At 38.4% G+C, this 24,180-nt stretch overlaps 1 protein-coding gene across 1 annotated transcript in view; it reads left to right on the forward strand.

Annotated features, from left to right (window-relative positions):
* The window catches only part of LOC137622288 (RAB6A-GEF complex partner protein 2-like), a 76,673-nt gene extending 54,240 nt beyond the window's left edge, over positions 1–22,433 (forward strand). The window contains exons 4-9 of the mRNA XM_068352848.1: positions 553–660; positions 5,516–5,665; positions 6,710–6,822; positions 17,446–17,598; positions 18,439–18,616; positions 22,081–22,433. Coding sequence (XP_068208949.1) covers positions 553–660; positions 5,516–5,665; positions 6,710–6,822; positions 17,446–17,598; positions 18,439–18,616; positions 22,081–22,304 — 926 coding nt within the window. The 3' untranslated portion in view covers positions 22,305–22,433. The remainder of the gene's footprint in view (positions 1–552; positions 661–5,515; positions 5,666–6,709; positions 6,823–17,445; positions 17,599–18,438; positions 18,617–22,080) is intronic.
* Positions 22,434–24,180: the final 1,747 nt, after the last annotated feature.

The raw sequence follows: 24,180 nt of genomic DNA on the forward strand, positions 1-24,180 counted from the left end.
ACTAACAATAAGTTTCCTTTATTGCTTTGTACTGTTAACTTGGTTGGTAGCTACTGAAGTAAATTGCATGAGAGGTACTGGGACGGAAACGTCTTTTCACAACATAATTTATATCGCAGTATTGGCCCTGCTACAATACACCAAGGGAATGTGGATAATGAACTTCCAGAAACAATTCCTGTGCATATTCCATGTAGTAACTGCCAGGAAAACCAAGGGAAGACATCTGATCAGTACCTCACAACTGAAGAAACTGAAAAGACAAAGGGACGGGTGTGTCGGTGACCACTTACTGCTAGAACGTTCCTCCATTTACTAAGGGGATGTGTTAATTGAAGGGGAAGAAAATGGTTAAGTTTTAAAATTTTACAGGTAAAGGTCAATTAAACTTAGCTTCTGGAGAAAAAGCAATATGTACATTAGGCAAGTACTGTATAGAAATAAGAAATTTTATTAAGATCTTGTTTTGTTAGTGAAACATATCACTTATTAATCAAAGTAAAAAAAGGACTTTTAGACGTCATGTTTTTTATATGAATTAATTCCTTACAGACACATCTTTTGCACCGTGTCGAGGGGAAAGAGGTCATGTTGTCCTGTCAACAAAACCTAAAATCCTGTTTTGTGACCTCCAACTTCTACCTGGCGAAAGACGATCCTGTAAGTGTACATGTACTGTAGTTAATTTACTAATTTGTTTGACTGTTTTCTGTCTTTAAAACTGTAACTAACAGTGTTCTTATTTTATTTAAGTGGCTATTGTAGTGGTAGGGCAAAGATCAGGAGAAACAGGTAGATAATCATGGAAAAAGGCATAGCCTAGAGGTGAATTTAGGTTGAAATTGTATAATTCCAGAAAGTTATAGATACAATTTCACCTTTAACCCATAAAGGGTAAACTTGGTATGGAAACATTTAGGATTTTGATTATTATTACACATTATTGTTTTCAACATCGTTATTATTGTTATCATTTACATTTTAAGCAGAATGCTATAATCCCTAGTGCCCCAATTGAAAAAGCATTTGTTATATGTAGCTTGTACTGCTTACTATAAAGATTTAATTAATACTTTCTGATTGTGGATGGGGTGCCGCATCTTGCTGTAAGTTTGCAATACCATCTATAAGTTTTTATTCCCAAAATATATTTAATTTTTCACACCATGTCCATTTGTTCCTACGCATTAACAAAATTTTCATCCTTTAAAGTTGGTAATGCTTATTGCGGGGCTGGAACGACCATTTTAATCAGTTATGGGATAGTTAACGACAGGTGACGAACACAGGTGTGGGCAAGTAGCCCCACCCACTCTTCTATCAAAGACTTTTCACTTTTGTCTTCAGCCACAATGAGTACGGTAATTCTGTTGCGTTCTATCCAAGGCTTTTTCTTAAAGATTTTACAGTAGTTTGAATTGTTGACTTTGGCTTCCCTTTGATGATGAAACAAAGCCAGAATTTGCATGGTGGTGAAAAGATGAACACATCAGTTTATGACTAAACTGACGATATGTAAGCACTCGCCCTGCACTTTTAATTGCAGGACTTTTTGCAAATACAATACAATATTGTTATATGCTGTACGTAGATCATGGGCTTCTGTTAAATGTGTGGTTATTCTTTGAAGAGCAGGAAAGCTAAGTCTTTTGTGGCTTCATTCTTGGCAATGCCCAAGACAATGCCGAAGAGACTATTTAGCACTGTTTGCCGATCGCTGAAGCTTCTTGGTATGCGCCTGTTGCTTATTCCCGAGGAGCATGTTTCAGGAGCAAGGAGAATTCCGATATATGTGAGTTTTTTCAGAGTTGGTGGAGTCTGAGGTGATAGCTGCACTCAAGCAGGAATTGGAAGCCCTTCTTTGCTGGCTGCTAACAATAGATTTGACCCAAAAAAGGCACTTAGGTCATGGAGATAGGTCCTTGACATTTTGAGGTAGCTGATAACCAACATTACTGTGCCCCCAGTGTTCCCAGTGGTGATCTTTACAGTGCCCCGTAAGCCAAAGAAAACTGGTTGAAGATTGCTAAGAAGGCTTTCACCCCTGTGGAAGTGAAAATGCTGAAGCCTGAAAGGTGAAAAAAGGCTTCCTCCCTTGGGGAAGTAAAAAGGCCAAAGCTAAAAGGGTGTATTATTATTATTATTATTATTATTATTATTATTATTATTATTATTATTATTATTATTATTATTACTAGTTAAGCTACAACCCTAGTTGGAAAAAACAGGATGCTATAAGCCCAATTGGCTCCAACAAGGTAAAATAACCCAGCGCTGAAAGGAAACACGGACATGAATAAACTAGAAGTAATGAACAATTAAAATGAAGTATCTTAAGAATTGAAACAACATTAAGATAGTACAGATGAGCCGTAACCAGAGAGAGGGATCCAATGTATTAGTGTAAGGAGGATCTAGGGCTGGTACTACCTGTGTGTGTCACCCCAGAGCCTGTTTCCCCTATATTGTAGCTTCAATGCTATTCACCCCTGCAGTTGTCACTCCTGCCCCAATGCCTTTGACCCCCGGCCTGTGGCTCCTCTACTCCCTTTACCAGTAACCCCAGTCTCTGTGTCTGTTTTACAGGTGCCAATGTGAGTGGGTACTACTACTCCTGTAACTGTAGTGTTGTGGTTTCTTTTGATGCAACCTCTGTGGATCTCCTAGGGGGGAAACTTCGTCATCACAAGTTGCTCAGACCTCGACTTCTCTGCTTGCAGAACCTGAAGGGAAAGTTGGTAAGAGGCAGAAACAAGTTGGATCCTCTTCCTCTTCCAGCTCTTCCTCATCCTCTACTTTCCCTTCAGATTCTGATTCAGATTTTGACCTTTCTTCTAACAAGAAAAAATCAAAGTCCCGTTGTTTCAAGAATGAATACTGACCATTAGCCACCACGCACCAGGTATTTCATTCCAAACTGCTTCCCCTTTAAGAGGAGAAAGATTCCACCATCGACCGAGTACAGTGAAACCTCTACACACGAACGTATCTACATCCGAATTTTCCAACATCCGAAGTAAAATTCGAGCAAATTTTTTACTCTACACCCGAATTTTATTTCGACACACGAAGTAAACATTACGCCATTGAGCGTCGAGTGCTCAGTTCTCTATTCTTGTGTGTATCGTGTGGTTGTCCTCTGTTTGGTCTGTTATTAATTAACAGTGCTTATTTTCTTCCTTTTCTCACATTTCCTGTTTGATTTTACCTATAATCATGGTGCCTAAGAAGCTAAGAAGGCAATTCTTTCATTAGAATTGAAGCAAGAAATTATAGAAAAACATGAGAGCAGTGTGCATGTGAGTGATACTGTATGGCTAAAAAATATGGCCGGAATAGGCCTATGATCTCGAGGATCATCAAGCTGAAGGCAGCCATTAAAGCAAATAACCATCGAAGGGGATCACCATTATTACAAGACATCTTAACAAGACCCTGGAAGAGATAGAACGCATTTTGTTGATAGGGATAAAGGACAAAGAGATTGTTGGCAACGATCATTTGTGAGAAGGGCCAGCGTGATGAACAGAAAAAAGAAAAAAGTGAAGCAAAGAAAACCATGATAGCATTAACAAGCTCTTTTAAATAAGACTTCTCTCTTTTTCTGTTTCTCTCTAAACATAGCATTAACATGTTCTTTAAATAAAATATCTCTCTCTCTCTCTCTCTCTCTCTCTCTCTCTCTCTCTCTCTCTCTCTCTCTCTCTCTCTCTCTCTCTCTCTCTCTCTCTCGTTCTTCTTCGCTGTTATACTGTTAGATACGTCTATTATTTTTTTTCCGAGAGAGAGAGAGAGAGAGAGAGAGAGAGAGAGAGAGAGAGAGAGAGAGAGAGAGAGAGAGAGAGATTAAACAAAAATGTGTTTAGAGTATATTTGATTTTTAACAGCGTCAACGAGTTGAAAAACAATTAAATGTAACTAAGAAAGTAATAACAGCTAATCTGAATTCCTTTATTAACTAAAACAAATATTGATACAAACACACTCGTGTGCGTATGCACAAACACACACACAGGTGCAAAAATTGCTACGCAGTAAGAGAGATGGTCGGGGAGGAGGTAGAGATGGTGACTGCGATAACATACCGTAACTCGTCACTGAAAGTGATGAAAAAAAAAAATCTAAAGAAAAGAAATGTAAAAAAATATGAAATATAAAACTAAAAAAGAAATAAGTAAGCTAAGTTAGATTAAAATTTCCGTAGTGTAAGTTACGGTATGTTATCGCAGTCACCATCTCTACCTCCTCGCCGATCGTGTCTCCTCGTGCGTGTGTGTATGTTTGCGCATACGCACACGAGTGTGTTTGTATCAATATTTGTTTTAGTTAATAAAGGAATTCAGATTCGCTGATATTGTTTTTTTAGTTACATTTAACAGTCTTTCAACTCGTTAAAGCTGTTAAAAATCATATGTACACAACACATTTTTGTTTAATCTCTCATTTTTGTTTAATCTCTCTCTCTCACACTCTCTCTCTCTCTCTCTCTCTCTCTCTCTCTCTCTCTCTCTCTCTCTCTCTCTCTCTCTCTCTCTCTCTCTCTCAGAAAAAATTAATAGACGTCTCCAACACTAACAGTGAAGAACAAGAGAGAGAGAGAGAAAGAGAGAGAGAGTATTTATTTAAAGAACATGTTAACACCATGTCTACCTTCTCGCCGATCGTCCGTCTCCTACTGGCGTAGCAAATCCTACACCAGCGTTGGCCTGTCTCTAAGGTAAAGTGGCAATAAAACACATTTTTTATTTATTTTTTCTTAATAATTATCTTTTTTACATGCTTCTTTCATATTATGCAGCTATGTTATTGTTATGTGTAATTATGTGTAGCCATTTATTAAGGATTTATTATGGGTTTTTAGGCTGAGGAACGAATTAAATGAACTACCATGTATTCTTATGGGAAAATTCGTTTCTACATCCGAACATTTTCTACATCCGAAGTTGGTTGTGGAACGAATTAAATTCGTATGTCGAGGTACCACTGTACCAGGTTCTTAACCAAGTACTAGCCAGGCCCTATCAGCCTACTCATCCCTATGGTTGGCTGATAGGAGGTTGATGGAGTCATCTCCCTTGTTCCCATACAGAACCAGGGAGATTGGCATATTCCATAAAAAAACAGCCACTTTGGTTGTATGGAGACTTCCTACCCACATATTAATGAATCTCCCTTTTCTAAAGATAGAATGTTTTTATGTGCAAGAATAGAAAACAAAGTTTAAGAGTAATACGTATTTTTCCTAGCTATACAACCTGATTTATTTAAAATTAAACTCCCCAAAATAATCACCTCTCTGGCCTAAGCCGAAGGTTAAAAGTAAAGATTCCTTTGCTGGAAAGTGGGTGGGGCTACTCACCTGTGTTCATCCCCTGTCGTTAACTATTCCACCTTTCGTTAACTTTTATAATCTGCTGTTTTAACAAATTCACAATGATTACATTTATAGGTATTTTGTTGTTTAAAAACCATTGTCTCATATCTCAATCAATAGATTATGTTCTTCTCTCTTCAGTCTTGTACAAAGGAACTCTTCCATGCGATGCCCCACCAACGTATCGAGGCCAACTCTTGAAATATGCCTACAAGATAACCATTGGTGTCCAGCGCCTCGGTGCAACAATCAAGCTTCTAAGAGTTCCTATCCGAGTTATCGTTTTAAGAGGTTAGTGCAGTTGCAACCTTGTGGCATTCTCCAAACCGGGAGAGTGTCACGTTTAAGTATCTGGGTCTTAACCTCGATTGACACATGATATTTAATGAATAGCCCATGTGACACAGTTGCTATTTGTGAAGAATGCAGTTCAACATTACAAAATTAACAGTTTACTATATTCTATGTGACTGCCCAAACTTAAACCAAGAGAGAATGTTATGCTATTCTAACAAATCAATTAAATGGATTTTGAGGGAATTTTTTTTTTTTTTTTTTTTTATTTATCCGGTAGTTAAGATTTAGGAGAAGGGCAATGTATTACAGGTTATAAAATTTTATTATCTTTATCATTAAAGAAAAAGCCATCATGTCAGCTGTGTTAGGCTTATATGTATTTCAGCATAGCATTCTCGTTAAGCTACTTGATGATGATGATAAATATAGTCACAGAAAATTTTAGTAATGGTTCTCTTTAAATATTTTATGATGAAGTCAAAATAAAGTCAACTTTTTATCTGTCCAGTATTTATATCTGTTGACTCCTCGTTCGATTTTGTGTTTGATGAAATTTTGTATATACAGTATATTAGAGATTAATATATCAATAACTTTGACTACAGAAAAAAGATTTTTCTTTCTTTTTCAATAACTTTAAACAGATTTGACTTAAATTTTCAATCACAAATCACTTCTCTATGTATTCCAACTAAGTATAACCAACGGTAATTAACATAAGGATTAAAATGCAGGCGAGCAAAAAAACCTTATAAAATAAAGCAGAATAGAGTCCCAAATTTCTGAAAAATGTATATTGATTAAAGATGTAATATGAAGTTTCTATAACAGTGTTGTGGTTATACTGTTTTATATGACAAAGTAAAAACCTTTATGCAATATTTCATCCATAAATACTTTTTTGTACATAATGAAAATTCAGTTAGGTAGCTGTGTATTTTAGCTTATTCTGATGCATGTTTGAAAATATGAATAAAGTAGGTTTTATTTACATTTGCCTGTATGCAATGTTTGACGTCCCCGTTTCACTGTTCACAGGTCTGAGTGAAGCTTGTGTGTATAGTGAAAGTGGAGAATTAGCACCATCAAACCCTTTTTTGCATACTCCACAGCGCGATACTCCAAGACACACAGCTCTACAGTTGATTCAGGTATAACACAGCATTGTATTCAAATTATATCAATTAGAAACCTTAAAATACATTACAGTACTGTATTTGTTTTGTTTAATACAATATCAGGTTTATTTTTGTACAAATAGAAATAAGAAGGCATTGTAATATAAAATGAAACATACAGTACTGTATAGAAATGAGGATTATTACTTGTTCTTAGAAAGATTTTGTAGCCATTGTTTAGCTAATTTATATATTACGAAGGCAATATTTTAATTTTGAACATGTAGAAATGTATTAACCCTTTTACCCCCAAAGGACGTACTGGTACGTTTCACAAAACTCATCCCTCTACCCCCATGGACGTACCGGTATGTTCTTGCAAAAAGTTGCTATTTATATTTTTTTTGCATATTTTTGATAATTTTTTGAGAAACTTCAGGCATTTTCCAAGAGAATGAAACCAACCTCACATCTCTATGACGAAAATTAAGGCTGTTAGAGCAATTTAAAAAAAATATACTGCAAAATGTGCTTGAAAAAAAATAACCCCTGGGGGTTAAGGGTTGGAAATTTCCAAATAGCCTGGGGGTAAAAGGGATAAATTTGTGTCTTACACCTGGATTGAGGCCTAATTATTGGAATACTCTTGCTTCACTACAAAGTTTTGTTGTATACAGGTGGTCCATCCATCCATATACCAAGGCACTTCCCCCAATTTTGGGGGTTAGCCGACATCAACAAAGAAACAAAATGATGTCGGCTACAGGTGGTAACCTATAATATTCCAAATGCTTTTCATGTCAATCTTATTAACTTAGGCCAAGTCCAGAATATCAAATTACTGTCCACTAATTGTGGCTTTCTTCCTTAAAAATGTAGTTTATTTAATGACCCCACAATTTATTTCCATTTCATTTCCACCTTTGCATTTAACCTTGTGATATCCTTTCATTCACTTTTCTGTCACAATTCTTCAACATTCCTTTTATTTTGTTGATTCATACCTGCAAGTTACATTGCTAATATTCTTGAAGTGCGAGGTTTTCCACCTTAAGATTGAAAAACAAAAGTTATTACTTCTCTCTGCAATATTCCTTCCCTCCAGGAGGCCAGCTGATGGGAGATTGCACTCATTCTGAGGGAACAATCTTGCACCTGCTAGTTTAAAAGTTTAAAGGCCGCTCATGAATGGCAGAGGCAAGGGACAATGACATTGCCCTAGCTACCAGGACAATGTCTTAGAGACTGACTATATACACATATGATCAGTGCCCAAGCACCCTCTCCACCCATGCTAGGACCAGGGATGGGCCAGCAATGGCTGCTGATGATTTGGCAGGTAGATCAATAGGCTCTTCCAAACCGCCCCTCTTTAGCTCACAAGGACTGTAAGATTTCATACACTAAAGAAACTATGGAGCTTGAGTGGAACTCGAACCCTAGTCTGGCAAGCGCCAGTCAGGGATGCTTCAAATAGGGCACCACAACCCTGTTGAATTAAACAAACCAGTGTGTTATATTTTTGTCATCATGCTGCTTAGTCGACCAGTTTGGAGCTCCCCCAATTATTTGTTTGCTTATGCTTTTGCCTTCTTTATTTGTAGCATTTAGAACATTATTAGAAAGGTATGTATTCTTTTGGACCCTTTTTAAAGACTTCCAAAAAGGAGCATCTTTTATTACTAGATTGGAGTACGTAGTTCTTGAAAAGGTAATACAGGTATATTGAATTACGCAAAAATAGAAGACAATATAGAAACGGAGGTTTCATCCCTATTAAACTTGTCAATACTTGACACATATGTAATGAGGGAAGGTTTCACTGTTAAGCCCTGCCCTTAATGCCCAAGTCTAATCCCCACTAACTGACAGTAGTCTTAAGAGATTAGGGATTATAAGTACAATATATCAAGGTATTATCTCTGGCATGGCCTGAATTCTGGGGAATATATCTATCCTCTAATATGCATTTTTCTGATGGGTCTAATAAATGAAGAGATTTAATATGAACCAGAACACACTGATAGAAAAGAGGGACCAAGAAAGAATTTGATATCTAGAGATTTTGGAAGAGTTATTAAGAAAATTAGATATGTTAAATTTTTTGGACCCTTTAAAAAAAAATCTTAAATTAGTCATTTTAGTTTCAAGAATATATGTACATTGAATAAAGCTGGAGATAAGCAAAAGTAGATAAGTATAAAAAAGGGATTTTGACGAAGGAAAAATCTATTTCTGGGCGAGGAACCTGTGTCGCTCCGTGAAATGCTCCTTAAAGCACCATTTCTAAGGTATAAATACTGCTAAATATACCAGAGAAAAAGTTGCATGGAATGCCAGGAATATACCCAGCTCGCTCACCCTTATAGGGTGTCGGTATAAAAACTGGGTCGAGTGAAACCGCTACCAGAGGTCCCTTTCCAATTAGACTTCTCCCTCCTCAACATCCCGTTACTACGAGGTGACGTTCTCTACAGCTCCTGCCTTCCCCCCCCCCCCCCACCACCACCACCACCACCACCACTACAACTACCTATCCTTCTCCCATCATACAAGGGAAATCGAACCAAGAGAAGCACTTTAAATGTATAGTATTAGTTGTGCTGACCTGACTAGCCATAATGTCAACAGTTGTGATTTCATCATAAATCATCATTACATATTTTTTTATTAAGGCAGTTGATTTTGAGGTGAGCAAAGACAATTTAATAAGTACCATGAAAGAATGAAGAGTAATAGTTTGATTAGAGTTGTCGATGGGTATCATAGCGACTAGGAATATAATATGTGGGGTTTTTCATGGTATTATTCTCGGCCTATTACTTTTCAAACTAAAGTCCATATGTATGATATGTGGTGGTATAAGTAATAAGCTTATTTCATATGCAGATGAGGCTATTCTTTTTACATTAATTCCGTTTCCTAAATATAGACTTTTGGTTGCTGAATCCTTTAATACAGATTAGCTAAAAGCATTCCATAGTGCAAATTATGGTGGATGAAGTTGAACCCTAACAAAACTCAAAGTATGATTGTAAGTACTGTATATCAAGGCAGTAGCTGAGATGTAAATGGAGGAAAGGAGGCCTTATGTTCAGGTTATGTAAGAAAAACATTTTATGAAGTGCTAAATTAGGAGGAACCTATAATTGCTAGTCTGCTAGTGTTCGACTGTGTAAGAGGTAGAATCTTTTTTCTTCTTGCAATATTGAATTTTAAGGTTTTGATATTGTCAATATCATTATTAAATTAAAAAGAGGTGGCTGAGCTGTTGGTAAATAAGAATATCATATTGGAAAACACTAGAAATTCATGGTGTGTGCAGGATTTGTGCATTTTATGCAGTAGAAACATTGTCATTTGACAAGAATATAATGCTTCTGAAATAAAGTGATTTCAAAATCCCGGGGTTCATGGCTTACTAGTACTGTATATGGTTATACATGTAAGATAGATAAGGATCTTGCTGAGCTGGCTTATAGTGGATGTGAATTACAGTACAGTACAGTAGATTGATATTTTCAATGCTTAAGATATTATGGGTACATGGTGAGACTGGGAGAGAACCTATCCCCTAGAAAACTGGTTAGTCAGTGTATGATAGGGGTTGGGGTAATCAGACACGGGCCAATAGAGGTACCAATTAAATTTAGAAGGAAAGGTTTTAAATGAGAACCAGACTTGATGAGATTTCCTGAAATGGGAAACGATTAGAATAACTAATCAGATATGTAAAACCCCCAAAGGGAAAATTCCAAATAAGAATATGAATGGTATTTATATAAACTAGTTTTCAATTATAGTAAAATTGAGCTTCAAAGCTTTTTCAGCCTTCAAATTGAAGCTTATGTACAGTGATAGCAAAATACCATCATGATAAAGGATAATTTTCAATATTAAACTTACCCGATGATCATATAGCTGCATCCCTGCTGCCCGACAGAAAAAACCTACGGGCGGAATACGCCAGCGATCGCTATACAGGTGGGGGTGTACATCAACAGCGCCATCTGTCAAGTAGGTACTCAAGTACTCGATGTCAACAAAGAACCAATTTTCCCTCTGTCGTGCCACTGGCAAGACCTACTAAATACGCCGTCCCTAACTGGATTTGTTTTCACAACGATTTGGTGAAGTACACTATTCCAGTTTTGAGCTTTCGCTATGCAGGGGTTTTATCTTCATTTCAAAACTTGAACTCGTTTTGGATAGATTTAATTTTGGTGACGAAGAGAGTATGGACTCTCTTTCACTTTTAAATGGCCGACCCTTCCCTTAGACGGAAGTGTGTTTAGGTTTTTGGTAATTTTGCTTAACAAGTTATATTTTATATCTCTCCGCCTTTATAGGCCTCTTCGATTAACTTTCCATTTATTATAAACTTATAAAAATTAATTTTTATGTTTGTTTATATGCGACCTTTCCTAATAGTAGGCGGTCCTTACTTGGAACCGAAGTTAATTAACATTGAGCCCGTCATATCGTATTTAACCTTTTAAGAATTTAATACTTTTTAATTTTAATGTTTTATGAAAGAATTTCTTTGATAGTCTCGTACTGTTTTCAAAGATGAACTAACGTTTAGTTTTTTAGTCTCTGCAGTTGTTGACGTTCAGAACGTTCAACTTGCGCTCTATCGTTACGATAGAGAGAGAGTGTTTCACGGTTTCACGTTGCAGTAAGAGTAAACCGATTCTAGCGTTTCGTTCATTCTTTCTTAGCTTAAATGGTTTAAATTCTAAATAAAGGAACTTTTTATTTGGGAAACCTTTCAGTTTTTTCCTTTAACATATAACATGTTTTAACGATATATATTTGGGCTCTTCTCTCAGGTGCTAAGTCAAGAGAGAAGAGAGAGAGAGATAGAGACGGAGGGAGAGAGAGGAGAATAAACGTTTCGTTCAAGCGGGTAACGTTGTTCTCGTTTTTTACTCTTCTCCCTAGTCGCTGTAGGGGAAGAAGGTAAAACGTTTCTAGAGTTTTATTCTTGTTCCCAGGCTTTATGCGGTGAGAGATTGTAAACGTAGTTTATTTGATCTAGTGTTTAGTCTCTTTTCCAGCCACTGAATTCGTTTTTTACTCTTCTCCCTAGTCGCTGTAGAGGAAGAAGGTAAAACGTTTCTAGAGTTTTATTCTTGTTCCCAGGCTTTATGCGGTGAGAGATTGTAAACGTAGTTTATTTGATCTAGTGTTTAGTCTCTTTTCCAGCCACTGAATTCTTTATCTTTATTTATGTTTTTCTGTTGCATTGTAAAACTGTTTTCGCAATTACTACCTTTTAATGAAGGATAGGATTGCGTGTTTCAGGTAGAAATCAGTTAAAGTTTCGATTTCAGTGAAATAAGTGCAAACAGAAAATCAAAAGTGATAAAGTGATATGCGCAAAGTGTTACAGTGTTGCGTCCGAGGGTTCGTCTGTTCGTGCCAGTTGTTCACCTAGTCCGGGACCTCTTACAAGCTCCCAAGCCCAGGGGAGAAGTAATGTCGAACGACTTATGGGTTCCACAGGCCTTGATCGACGAACAGACGTTTTTCCCTCCGTGGTTTCGGGCGTATCTACACACGTTGCCGACGTGATCGCCCCACCCACACAAAGACGAGAGAGCCCATTTATTCCTCGTCTGCGGAAGAGGTTTCTCGTAGAAACCATGGACCAAATCTTGCAGTTTTTAAGTGCAAGTCGGTCCCTTCCCGCAAGTCCAACGGCCTAGGTGTAGCCACTGGGTTAGTTCGGACTCGCTGCAGTCATCCGACGACTGCACACCTCCCAAGAGAGGCAAGGTGGTACCGCAACAGGCAGTAACTCTGTCTGTTGCCGCACCAGCTGTTTTAGACCCTCAGTCACAACGGACAGTAGCTCCGTTTGTTGCCGTTTTTTGTAGACCCTAAGTGGTCTTTACTGCAGTCTATGCAGACTCAGTTAACTGCGGTTATGCAGGAGTTTCGTGCGGAGAAGGTTTACACTGCTCTCGTTAGCCTACAACCTGCCACGGTTGTGCGCCCAGCTCACGCTGAGGCTGCCTGCTCCCACACTCCGGCTGCGGAGAGCTCCACCTCCGATGCGCAATAGACCCTGCCAGACGCATGTTAACGTTAGCCGACGTGCGGCTCCCTCCGTTAACATGCGTGAGCTACCGCATCAGCAGTGGGAAGGTGGAGCCAAGCTGCCGTGTTTTGACGCGATGCGTTAGTTTCCGCAACCCACGGCAGTCCCCACCACGCACCACCACTCCGCTTTGGTTGTTGCCTGCTCCGACTGCGGAGAAGGTTGACGATGCACCCGTTTGCCTACAACCTGCCACGGTTGTGCGCCCAGCATGGCTGCCTGCTCCCACACTCTTGTTGTGAGAGCTCCTCCACCCATGCGCAGTCGACCCTGCCAAACGCATGCTCACGGAGCACTCCGTTGCCGTGCGTGAGCTACCACAAGCTGCCGTGTTTTGACACGGTGTGTCAGCCTCCGCAACCCACTGTGGTTACCGCCACTCGCCCGCAGCAGACTAGTCAGTCAGGAGTTGAGGCTTCCCCACACAGCTTTGGTTGTTGCCAGCTCACAGACTGTCAAGCAGTTACATGATGTTGCCTTCTGGTCTGCTACTAATGCACCAGTGCTGTATGTCCTCAGGCACCTATTGTGGTTGACAGTTCAGTTTTTGACAGTTCACAGACTGTCAAGCAGTTACATAACGTTGCCTTCTGGTCTGCTGCTTATGCACCAGTGAGACCCTCACTGAGATAACCTAGCTTTTCTCGGACATGGTTCCTGTAGATGAGAAAGTGCTGTTCTCCCTCCTTCTGATATTCCTTTGAGGACTCTGTCATTTGGAGAGGAGCCTTAAGCTGCTTAGCCTCCTATGGACTTTAATTAAAGCATAACAATGCTTCCAGGGATGGTAAATGGTTCCGCTTCAGTCGCTAACCCCGTCTGTTGCCACACCTGCTCCCATAGACCCTAATGGGCTTTGTTGCAAGACATGCAGTCCAAGCTTGTGTCCTTGATAGAGGATTTTTTACGGAGAAGAACCTTCTAGCCAACAACCTTCCTACCGGTTGGTTGTACGCCCTGTTGACGCTGAGGTATCCTACTCACGTCCGCCAGTTGAGATGGTTCCTCCACCGGTGCGACCCAGTGTGGGTTGCCAGTCGCACGTTGACGTTAAGCGACTCTCGGAGGTGGTTGTGGACGTTCAGTGTGTCACTAGGAAGACGTTCAACAACCAGCAGAGGTGACTTGTTGTGACGCAATGCGGCAACATCAGCAACCCGGTAGGGGGTTGACTGCACAACCCAGACAGTCTAGACAGTTTCGGGTTGACGCTGTACTACCTCGCGTCCCCATGGTTGACAGTTCACAGACTGTGCAGCAGTACCATGATCTTGTGTCCGGCTCCGTCACGCATCCACCAGTGCGACCGGATTCAGCGAGTCAGACGTTGCCCACTCCGTTGCCGTTTCCTCATCAGTTTCGGATGAGGAACCCTCTGATGAGGACATTGCTGAACAAGACGATCAACCCCCAGCCCTGCTATCCATCCAGAAGATGCTGAAGAAGGAACACTGCCCTGTCAGGCTGTGGATGAGTCTGGTTAGGACACTGTCATCCGTGGTTCAATTTGTGTCACTTGGAAGACTACACCTCCGTCCTCTTCTGTATCATCTAGCTTTTCACTGGAAAAGAACATGACGCTAGAAGCGGTCTCGATCCCGGTTTCCGGAAAGATAAAGTCTGGTCTGACTTGGTGAAAGGACTTTATCAACCTTTGAAAGGGTCTTCCCCTGACTGTTCAGACTCCCAACCACGTTCTCTTCTCGGACGCATCGGAAGTAGGCTGGGGTGCGACATTAGGCGGTAGGGAATGCTCGGGATTATGGAACTCGAGTCAAAGGACAATACATTTCAACTGCAAGAAGCTTCTGGCAGTACGTCTGACCTGGAAAAGCTTCAGGTCTCTCCTTCAAGGCAAAGTGGTGGAGGTGAACACGGTCAACACCCTGCTTTGACGTACATCTCCAAGCAAGGAGGGACCTACTCTCTGACATGGTACGAGTTCGTAAGAGACCTCCTCTCCTGTTCAACAGGTCTAGACTTTTCACTAGTAACGAGGTTCATCCAAGGCAACTTGAATGTCATAGCAGTTTGTCTCAGTAGGAAGGGACAAATAATTCCAACATATTGGACCCTCCACAAGGATGTATGCAAGAGACTTTGGGCCACCTGGGGCCAGCCAACCATAGATCTCTTCGCAACCTCGATGACCAAGAGGCTCCCAATACTTTGCTCACCTATCCCGGACCCAGCAGTAGTTCATATAGATGCCTTTCTACTAGATTGGTCACATCTAGATCTATATGCATTCCCTCCGTTCTAGATTGTCAACAAGGTACTGCAGAAGTTCGCCTCTCACGAAGGGACAAAGTTGACGCTAGTTGCTTCCCTCTGGCCCGCGAGAGAATAACTCACCGAGGTACTTCGATGGCTAGTAGACGTTCCCAGAACACTTCCCCTAAGGGTAGACCTGCTACGTCTGCCACGCGTAAAGAAGGTACTCCAAGGCCTCCACGCTCTTCGTCTGACTGCCTTCAGAATATCGAAAGACTCTCGAGAACTAGAGGTTTTTCGAAGGAGGCAACCAGAGCGATTGCTAGAGCAAGGAGAACATCCACCCTTAGAGTCTACCAATCGAAGTGGGAAATCTTCCGAAACTGGTACAAGTCAGTATCCGTATCCTCGACCAGTACCTCTGTAACTCAAATAGCTGACTTCCTCTTATACCTGAGGAAAGAACAATCTCTTTCAGCTCCCACTATCAAGGGTTACAGAAGCATGTTGGCATCAGTCTTCCGTCACAGAGGCTTAGATCTTTCCAACAATAAAGATCTACAGGACCTCCTTAAGTCTTTTGAGACCACGAAGGAGCGTCGTTTGGTTACACCTGGTTGGAATTTAGACGTGGTTCTAAGATTCCTTATGTCAGACAGGTTCGAACCACTTCAATCAGCCTCCCTGAAAGATCTCACCTTTAAGACTCTTTTCCTGATATGCTTAACCTCAGCTAAAAGAGTCAGTGAGATTCATGCCTTCAGCAAGAACATCGGGTTCTCATCCGAAACGGCTACATGTTCTACAACTTGGTTTTCTAGCCAAACACGAGCTGCCTTCTCGGCCTTGACCAATATCGTTCGATATTCCAAACTTATCGTATGGTTGGAAATGAACTAGAAAGAGTATTATGTCCTGTAAGAGCTCTTAAGTTCTATTTTAAAAACCTTTACGAGGCCCGTCTGAAGCTTTATGGTGTTCAGTTAAGAATCCATCTTTGCCTATGCAGAGAATTCTTTATCCTATTTTATCAGACTGTTAATACGAGAAGCTCATTCCCTTCGGAATGAGGAAGACCAAGCTTGGCTGAAGGTAAGGACACACGAAGTTAGAGCTGTCACAACTTCCGTGGCCTTTAAACAAAATAGATCTCTGCAAAGTATATTCGACGCAACCTATTGGAAAAGCAAATCAGTGTTCGCGTCTTTTATCTTAAGAATGTCCAGTCTCTTTATGAGAACTGCTACACTCTGGGACCATTCGTAGCAACGAGTGCAGTAGTGGTGGGGGCTCCACCACTACAATTCCCTAATTCCAGAACCTTTTTAATCTTTCTCTTGAAATATTTTTGGGTTGTCCGGAAGGCTAAGAAGCCTTTCGCATCCTACTTGATTTGGCGGGTGGTCAAAATCATTTCTTGAGAAGCGCCTAGATTAGAGGTTTTGATGAGGCCCTTTAGTATGGGTTGCAGCCCTTCATACTTCAGCTCCTAGGAGTCGCTCAGCATCCTATGAGGATCGCGAGGCTCAGTAAGGAAGACGTACTTAAAAAGGCAGAGTAATTGTTCAAGTCGTCTTCCTTACCAGGTACTTATTTATTTTATGCTTGTTATTTTGAATAACTGCTAAAATGAAATACGGAATACTTAGCTCATAATAATGTCAACATGTAATGCTGGTCTCTACCCACCCCCCTGGGTGTGAATCAGCTATATGATCATCGGGTAAGTTTGATATTGAAAAATGTTATTTTCCTTAGTAAAATAAATTATTTTTTATTTTGTGTGTCTGTAGATTTAATGTTATTCCAAGGCATTGACTGTCTTCTTTGCACCTTTTCCCACTTCTATGTGGGGTTGATGTTAGGTGCTATATATTCCAGAAGGTTATCTACCAAAAGCTATATCAATCAGTGCCTATTCCTCAGGTAATCATTGTTCATTTAGCATTATTAGTTCTTTCTTCTTTCCTTATTGTGATCGGAATTTAGAATTACAAGTACAATTCTGTTCTAAGAGTTACCCGGTATTTGTATTGTCAAAATTTCCTGCACCATAATTGTTCAAATGAATTTGGAATTTTGTCAAAATGTTATTTTGTGCCAGAATTTAGAATCTAGGATTAAGTGTGAAGATAATTGTACAAGTTTTTCAATAATTTCAAATGGATTTGTGAAAACAATTTTAATACAGTATTCTATAATGTATGAGGTTTCAGTAACTTTTCAAGAATATTTATGTTCTTACAGTGGTCTGCTTTTGCCTGTTACTGACATCAAGATATTTCTAATTGTAAATTAATTTTCAGTTTATTATATAGACAACCTGCTTTTTCCAGAACCTATCAACTCGCAAGAATTTAACACAGTACAATATAACAAATGCACGTGGGAAAGTAGTGCATTTTTGCATCTATAAAACTAGCTTCAGGCTGGGGGAAGATATCATAGCTACATTTGATTTTAGCACTGCGGAAGTTCCGTGTGTTCAGGTAAGTCACTTTGTTTATTGTAAAGAATCTTAATGGTTGAAACACCAGTACATTAAGTAAAGTAATACTAAATTGATTAATATGTCAGCTTCATGTACAAATAAATTGATAAAGTATTTCTCTGTGAGTATGCTTAGTAAGATTGCTTATGTTTTAATTTCATGAAAATTATTAAAACTGCAGCAAAGCCCTGGTAATTTGATCTTCAAAAATAATCTTAGATAAACAAAGTCCTATGAAATAGTAACCTTGGTTTTTTACTTTTTTTCCAGTGTATTTGAAATTATTAGATGGTATAAGCTTCTATGTAAGGACTGTACTAGTGTTTGTATCTTCTTTGCTTGCATCAGCTTGGGAATATATGTGTTCCTGTTTTCAGTATATTACTATTTTTAGTTGCGATGCAAGAGAATGAGAATTTAGTTTTAATTTTTCCTTTATTCTATTCTCTTTTCCAATCTTATTCATTTGGAATAATTTATTGAAGGTATTGGCATAGAAGTGTGAAAGTTTTGTATGTAAAAATGTACTGTATACTCAACGTGATAAATTTTTATAATTGCCAAGATTGGTAATGATTACAAAAAGTTTTTTTAAATAAGATTTAAATTGAAAATATATAAAAGATAAGGTAAATCAATCTTAAGCTCTATTGTTTATGTAAAGGAGACTACCTCCTAAAATTAAATATAAAAAGTCCCTTGTGAAGTGAACTGATAAGGTTAATAAACTTACATTAGTTTGAGGAAGTATAATAAATAAAGTAACATAATGAGTATAAGTTTATTTTATACCATTACTGCAAAGGGCATATACTTCATCCCTATCTTTCCCTTTCAGTACTCGGTAACTCTTCAGAGCGAAGAAGTGATAGCTGAAGCGTGCCGACAGCGTCCGTCACAGAAACCCATGATTATGGCTTACAGCAAAACTCACGAAATGTGTCTGAATATGACTCATACGCATTTGTTACTTCCAGTACCTCTGCATGTCACTCCAACATTTAGTACTGATATAGGTAAGTTATAGCTTATTCTCCTTGTGCTGTCTTATTCTCTCTGTGTCCTCTTAATTTGGCTTCATGCATTTGTAATGCAAAAGGGCAAAAAAATATCAAATTTATTCAGAAATAGGATATTGAATTTTAAATAGAAGTATCAACTACTTAATTTGTATCTTGATTATCACAATCAACTTCTTTTAGGAGTTCTAGACTGGTTCTGACTACTTTTAAGAGTTCTATCCTAATATGTGATAAGTTTGGTTCTTCCAGTCTCCTATTTTTTCCATTTTGAATGAGATAACTGTGAGGATGAAATATGAAAAATCAGAGAGAGAGGAAAGGGGTCCTACCATATTCCAAATATAATAAATCCTTGGGTTACAACAGTTTCGACTTACAACGTTTCATGTATGCAATGCAGTTCTGATAAAGGAATTGTACAATCAGCCCTCCACGAAGATAAAAAACCATGTAATTTTGATGTCATACGGTGAATCAACTCATAACTTCCTGAAACAAATGACCATTTCCAAAGTGCAATTGATTAATGCCTAAGATTCCTCAGTGGACATTGTTTTCACATGGTTTCTACTGTGGTATTGTAGTTTATATTACTTTATAAAAGTAATTAGTCATTATTAATATTGATTCAGTATAAGAAAGTAAGACGACTCATAACACGTAAGTTGTCGCCATGAAACCCTGTGTATGAGTAACAACAAAACACTGTTGCTCCTAGCTAACAATACTCAGTGATATTGTAGTGTACAGTATACTGTACAGTATGACTGTCATAAGGGATTGCTGTTTTTGTGAGGTCTCCTCACAACCCTAACAACTTATTGCCAAATATGTAGCATGTAACTAATGCATTACTATATTTCATATACTGTACTGCAAATAGAGTGTTAATAATTCTGTTTCAATGAACGCATGAATTCACTTAGACAATTAATATTAAAAGTACTGTAATAGAAAAAAAAGACTGTACAGTTCGTGTACAACACCTCTTGGTGTTTACGAAGTTCTATGCAGCAAAATCTCTTGATACATGATGCAGTCCTTGGAGTGCAGTAGTAGAATTCAATATTGAACGGGAAATTATTATTATTATTATATATTGATTGCTAAGCTACAACCCTAGTTGGAAAAGCAGGATGCTATAAGCTCAGGGGCCCCAAGAGGGAAAATAGCCGAGTGAGAAAAGGAAACAAGGGAAAATTAAATATTTCAAGAGCAGTAACATTAAAATAAATATATCCTAAATAAACTATAAATACTTTAACAAAACAAAAGGAAGAGAAATTAGATAGAATAGTGTGCCCGAGTGTACCCTCAAGCAAGAGAACTCTAACCCAAGACATTGGCAGACCATGGTACAGAGGCTATGACACTACCCAAGACTAGAGAACAATGGTTTGATTTTGGAGTGTTCTTCTCTTAGAAGAGCTGCTTACCATAGCTAAAGAGTCTCTTTTACCCTTTCCAAGAGGAGAGTAGCCACTGAACAATTACAGTGCAGCAGTTAACCCCTTGGGTAAAGAAGAATTGCTTGATAATCACAGTGTTGTCAGTTGTATGAGGACAGAGGAGAATATGTAAAGAATAGGCCAGACAATTCGGTGTATGTGTAGGCAAAGGGAAAGAACAGTAACCAGAGAGAAGGATTCAATGTACTACTGTCTGGCCAGTCAAAGGACCCTATAACTCTTTAGCGGAAATGTACATGTTATTATTCTGACACACACAGTACGTAACATACATAAGATACGTAATTTAACACTGCTGTAAACAAAATGAAAATAATTATTAGTTTTATATACAAATGGATTTATCTCTTTCTCTCTTACGCTCTCATATAGGGATCATATTTAAAAAAAGAAATAACTTTTTCTTTTTTATCTATATTCAAGGCTTCTCTGTGTTTTGATATCCTAGATTATGACTTTACTACTGATTTTGCATAGCTATATGACTTTGGTGATTACATACAGTACTGTATTTACGTGTGCTCCAACTCGTATCAAAATTAGAGTTACAACATGTAGGAATGGATATCCATTTTAACCATAGGATCTACTGTACATCATTGTCCCTGTCCACAAATATAAGGGACAGGGCTAAAATGAAATAAAAATGCTATATTGTTCCCTCTGAGTTGGTGGAGATGATAATTAGTGTTAATGCTCTGTATTACCCATCCAGAACACTGTATACAGTACATGGTTTATTCAGTATGATGTCATAATGCTAAGTTTTATTTTACTGAAATGCAGTACTGTATGGAGCTCATGTTACAAATAAAGTGACAGAGATCTGGTTAATTGACTGAGATCTCAAAATTTGAGATGTGTGAAATGTAATAAGAAAGAATATGATATAGTTCATAAGAAAGCATTAGAAATAGAATGAGTCAAGTGACAACCAACATAAATGCCTTGAAAATCATAGAGAAATGGGGTGGATGAAAGTTTAGACTAGATTGTCGTTTAAATTTAGGTTTATTTACCATTTGTTGCAGGTTACGACAGTTTACAATTGATTTTTTGCTGGCTTGGTTTGGGTATTTGGAAAAATTACTAGAAACGGATAAAAAATTAGATACAGTAGGTTCATCCTATGTGGATATCATGGTGAGGGGTAGATGGAGATGGTAAGTTATAGAAAATTAGAAAGTGAAAAGGGGTTCTGCCATATTTAAAATACCATTCTATTAATTGAAAGTAGAGGAAAGCCAAATAAAAATAAAGATGCTGTACTGTACTGTATTATTATTTTTGAGGTAGTACAGACACATCGTGGTAAAGAGAACAACTGAATTTCCTTGTGAATTCATAGTCTATTAGATCCTTCTAGAAAAAGGCTTCATGATTTGCATTAATGTACTGTATTAAGCATCGAGAACATACATGACTTGCTAACTACGACAACATAATGCCAAGATTTTTGGCTGTAATGCAGTAGGGAGCTCATACTGTATTAACAAATGCTGTAGAGTTTCTGAAAGGTGTTTAGTGGACTGAGATCTCAAAGCTTGAGAGGGTTGGAACTTGAGATGAGGAAGGATAAGGATAGGATGTAGTTGATTTGATAGAAGTAGAAATGGAAACAGTTGAGTGATGACCATAATGAAGGCTGAGAAAATCATGGAGAAGTGGGATAGGTCGAGATATACTGTATAGTACTAGACTAGACAAGAATCTCTTCACATTTAACCTTGTGAAAGAAAATTTGATGTTAAAGCTTGAATGAAGATGAGTAACAATTATGAATATAATGTCAAATTGGAAATAAAATCAAGGAGCAACCAATTATTCTTAATAGGGAAGTCTATGCTGTAAGTGGCTGTAGGCTTTTGATATATTTGCCGCTAATAATTTCTTAATGCCTTTAAATTTCCTCTGATATGAATATATTAAAATGAAAAGAGATCAGTTATTTAAGTTAATGATACATTATGACTGATCCATCTTTTTCAGTTACCCTCCAGTGGCGTTTACATTTTGAGTTTGTGACGAGCGTAAATGAAATTGCTGGACCATCACCGCCATCCGGAACCAAAGATCAAGTGGAGTGGCGGGCACCGAGTGCTTTGAATATTGAAACTATGGTTTGGGATTTACCAATCACTATTCTACCCACTACCCCAAACCAAGTAGCCCAAGCAATATGTATGCCTGCGCAACAAAGTCTTCCGTTATAAAAACTTATAAAATTTGATATAATTTTTATAGCGTATCAGATTATAATCTATAGATTTTATTATTGTTGTATGTATGTTTGAGAAATTATATATATATATGTAGTTTGGTTCATAAAAGGTGAGATTGAGTGAGGAAGTTTTTCAACCTGTAGTTTTTAAAAACTGGAAATATTTATGGTAATTATTATTCTTGATAGATTTGGAGGACACCATCTTGTAATGAATTCTATGTCCAGAATGAAAGCAAGATATAACCAGCCAACACACTTCAGAAAAAAAGGGCAAAGGGGAAAAAGGAGAACAAGATAAGGTAGTGTCCCTATCCAACAAAAGTAAAGTAGTTTCCGATGATTTAATACAGTTCATGCAAACTATTAATGACCCAGCTATAACCCATTCCCACAAAATCATATAGTTAATCTTGACAGGTAAAAATTAAATGAATCTTCGGCCCTTGGACTGTTCCAAGTAACCTCTATAGTGCTCTCATCATTGAATGTTAAATAAAAGACTTCTTGATCAAGAGTAACTTGATGCCTCAGTCCCACATCAATTGATCATAGCAAACAAGACTGGAGGACAGTACTGTATTAGGTCCAGACTATGAAAGGTAAGAAAAGTACACAAAGTATGAATTAATTCAATCTAGTATTTTCTTTAAAAAAAAAATTAATTTCCTCTTCCATTTTCTTATGGAACATTTAGTTGTTACTGTACCTTGCCAAGCAGATTGTGTTTAGCTTGCAAAGAAATAATTATTTCTATGAATCTCCCCTGATGTTCATACAGCTTTATCTTGAAGCCGACTCAATACTTAACTTTTTTCTGGGTCGAACCTGTGGCGCCCGGTGAAAAGTCCTTCTTGTATATCTTTTCTGATAAAACCTTCCAATTATACCAGAGAAAGATAAAAGCATGGAATGCTGAGGTTACAACCCTCGCGCGAGCACCTTTTGGGTGTCGTGTATAAAGCAAAGGCGCGTGAAATCCACTATTCACAGGTTGTCTTCCATTTAGTTAATTCCTTCGTCAAAGGGATGGGCCGATACAGAGGCCCTAGACACACCCCCATCGCCGCACCACCCACGCCACGACGCGAGCGCCATCTGAACAACATCCTTCTTTTTGGAATACAAGTGTTGAATTGTTTTGTTGTGCTCTCGGTCTTTTTTATCAATCGTGGATTTATTTTGTCATGTCCGAAGCTCCATCTTCACACATTCCAATGTTAAGTACCATAGTTTGTTTTGACAGTATTTTATTGTACCGGGCTTTTGTTTTATATCCAGCATAGTCTGTTTTATTATTCCCGTCTGGCCTTTCATGGCGGCCATTGTTTGTTCACTGTTTGGGAATTCATCTTTGTCTGCCCGTTTAGTACTCTGTCACTTAGGTTCTTGGTTAAGTCCCTGGCCTTATGCCTTTAGAACCATTATTATTTTTATTTTTATTTTTTTGTGTATTTATACTCATGGTACTTTTTGCTAGTAAGTCCAGCCTACGAACGAGATAGCGATTTAGCTTTGTATTTGTTTAGTACCCGCCCCTCCGAGGCGTTCGTCACTCGACTGTGCTATTTATTTTAAGTTTTAGCAGTTGCTATTCTTCGATCGTAGTGTTTTATGGATGTACAGGTTTATTTTATACGTTTATAATAGTGTTGTGTGTTTTTTAGTCCTGTTTTTGTGTTTAAGAGAGCGAGAGCTTGGGGTCCCCGTTTTCTGTTCGCAGTCACGAGTTGCCCCTTTCTCTCGTTTTCTTTCTTTGCTCCGGTGGGGGAGCGGATTTCCCGTTTTCCATTTTGTGCGTTCAGCGGGTTCTCCCTCCCTCACCTCTCCCCCTCTGGGTGGATGATAACTTACGAGTTATTTATTTT

This window comes from Palaemon carinicauda, chromosome 29 (assembly GCF_036898095.1).
Source record: "Palaemon carinicauda isolate YSFRI2023 chromosome 29, ASM3689809v2, whole genome shotgun sequence".
Taxonomy (NCBI): Eukaryota; Metazoa; Arthropoda; class Malacostraca; order Decapoda; family Palaemonidae; genus Palaemon; species Palaemon carinicauda.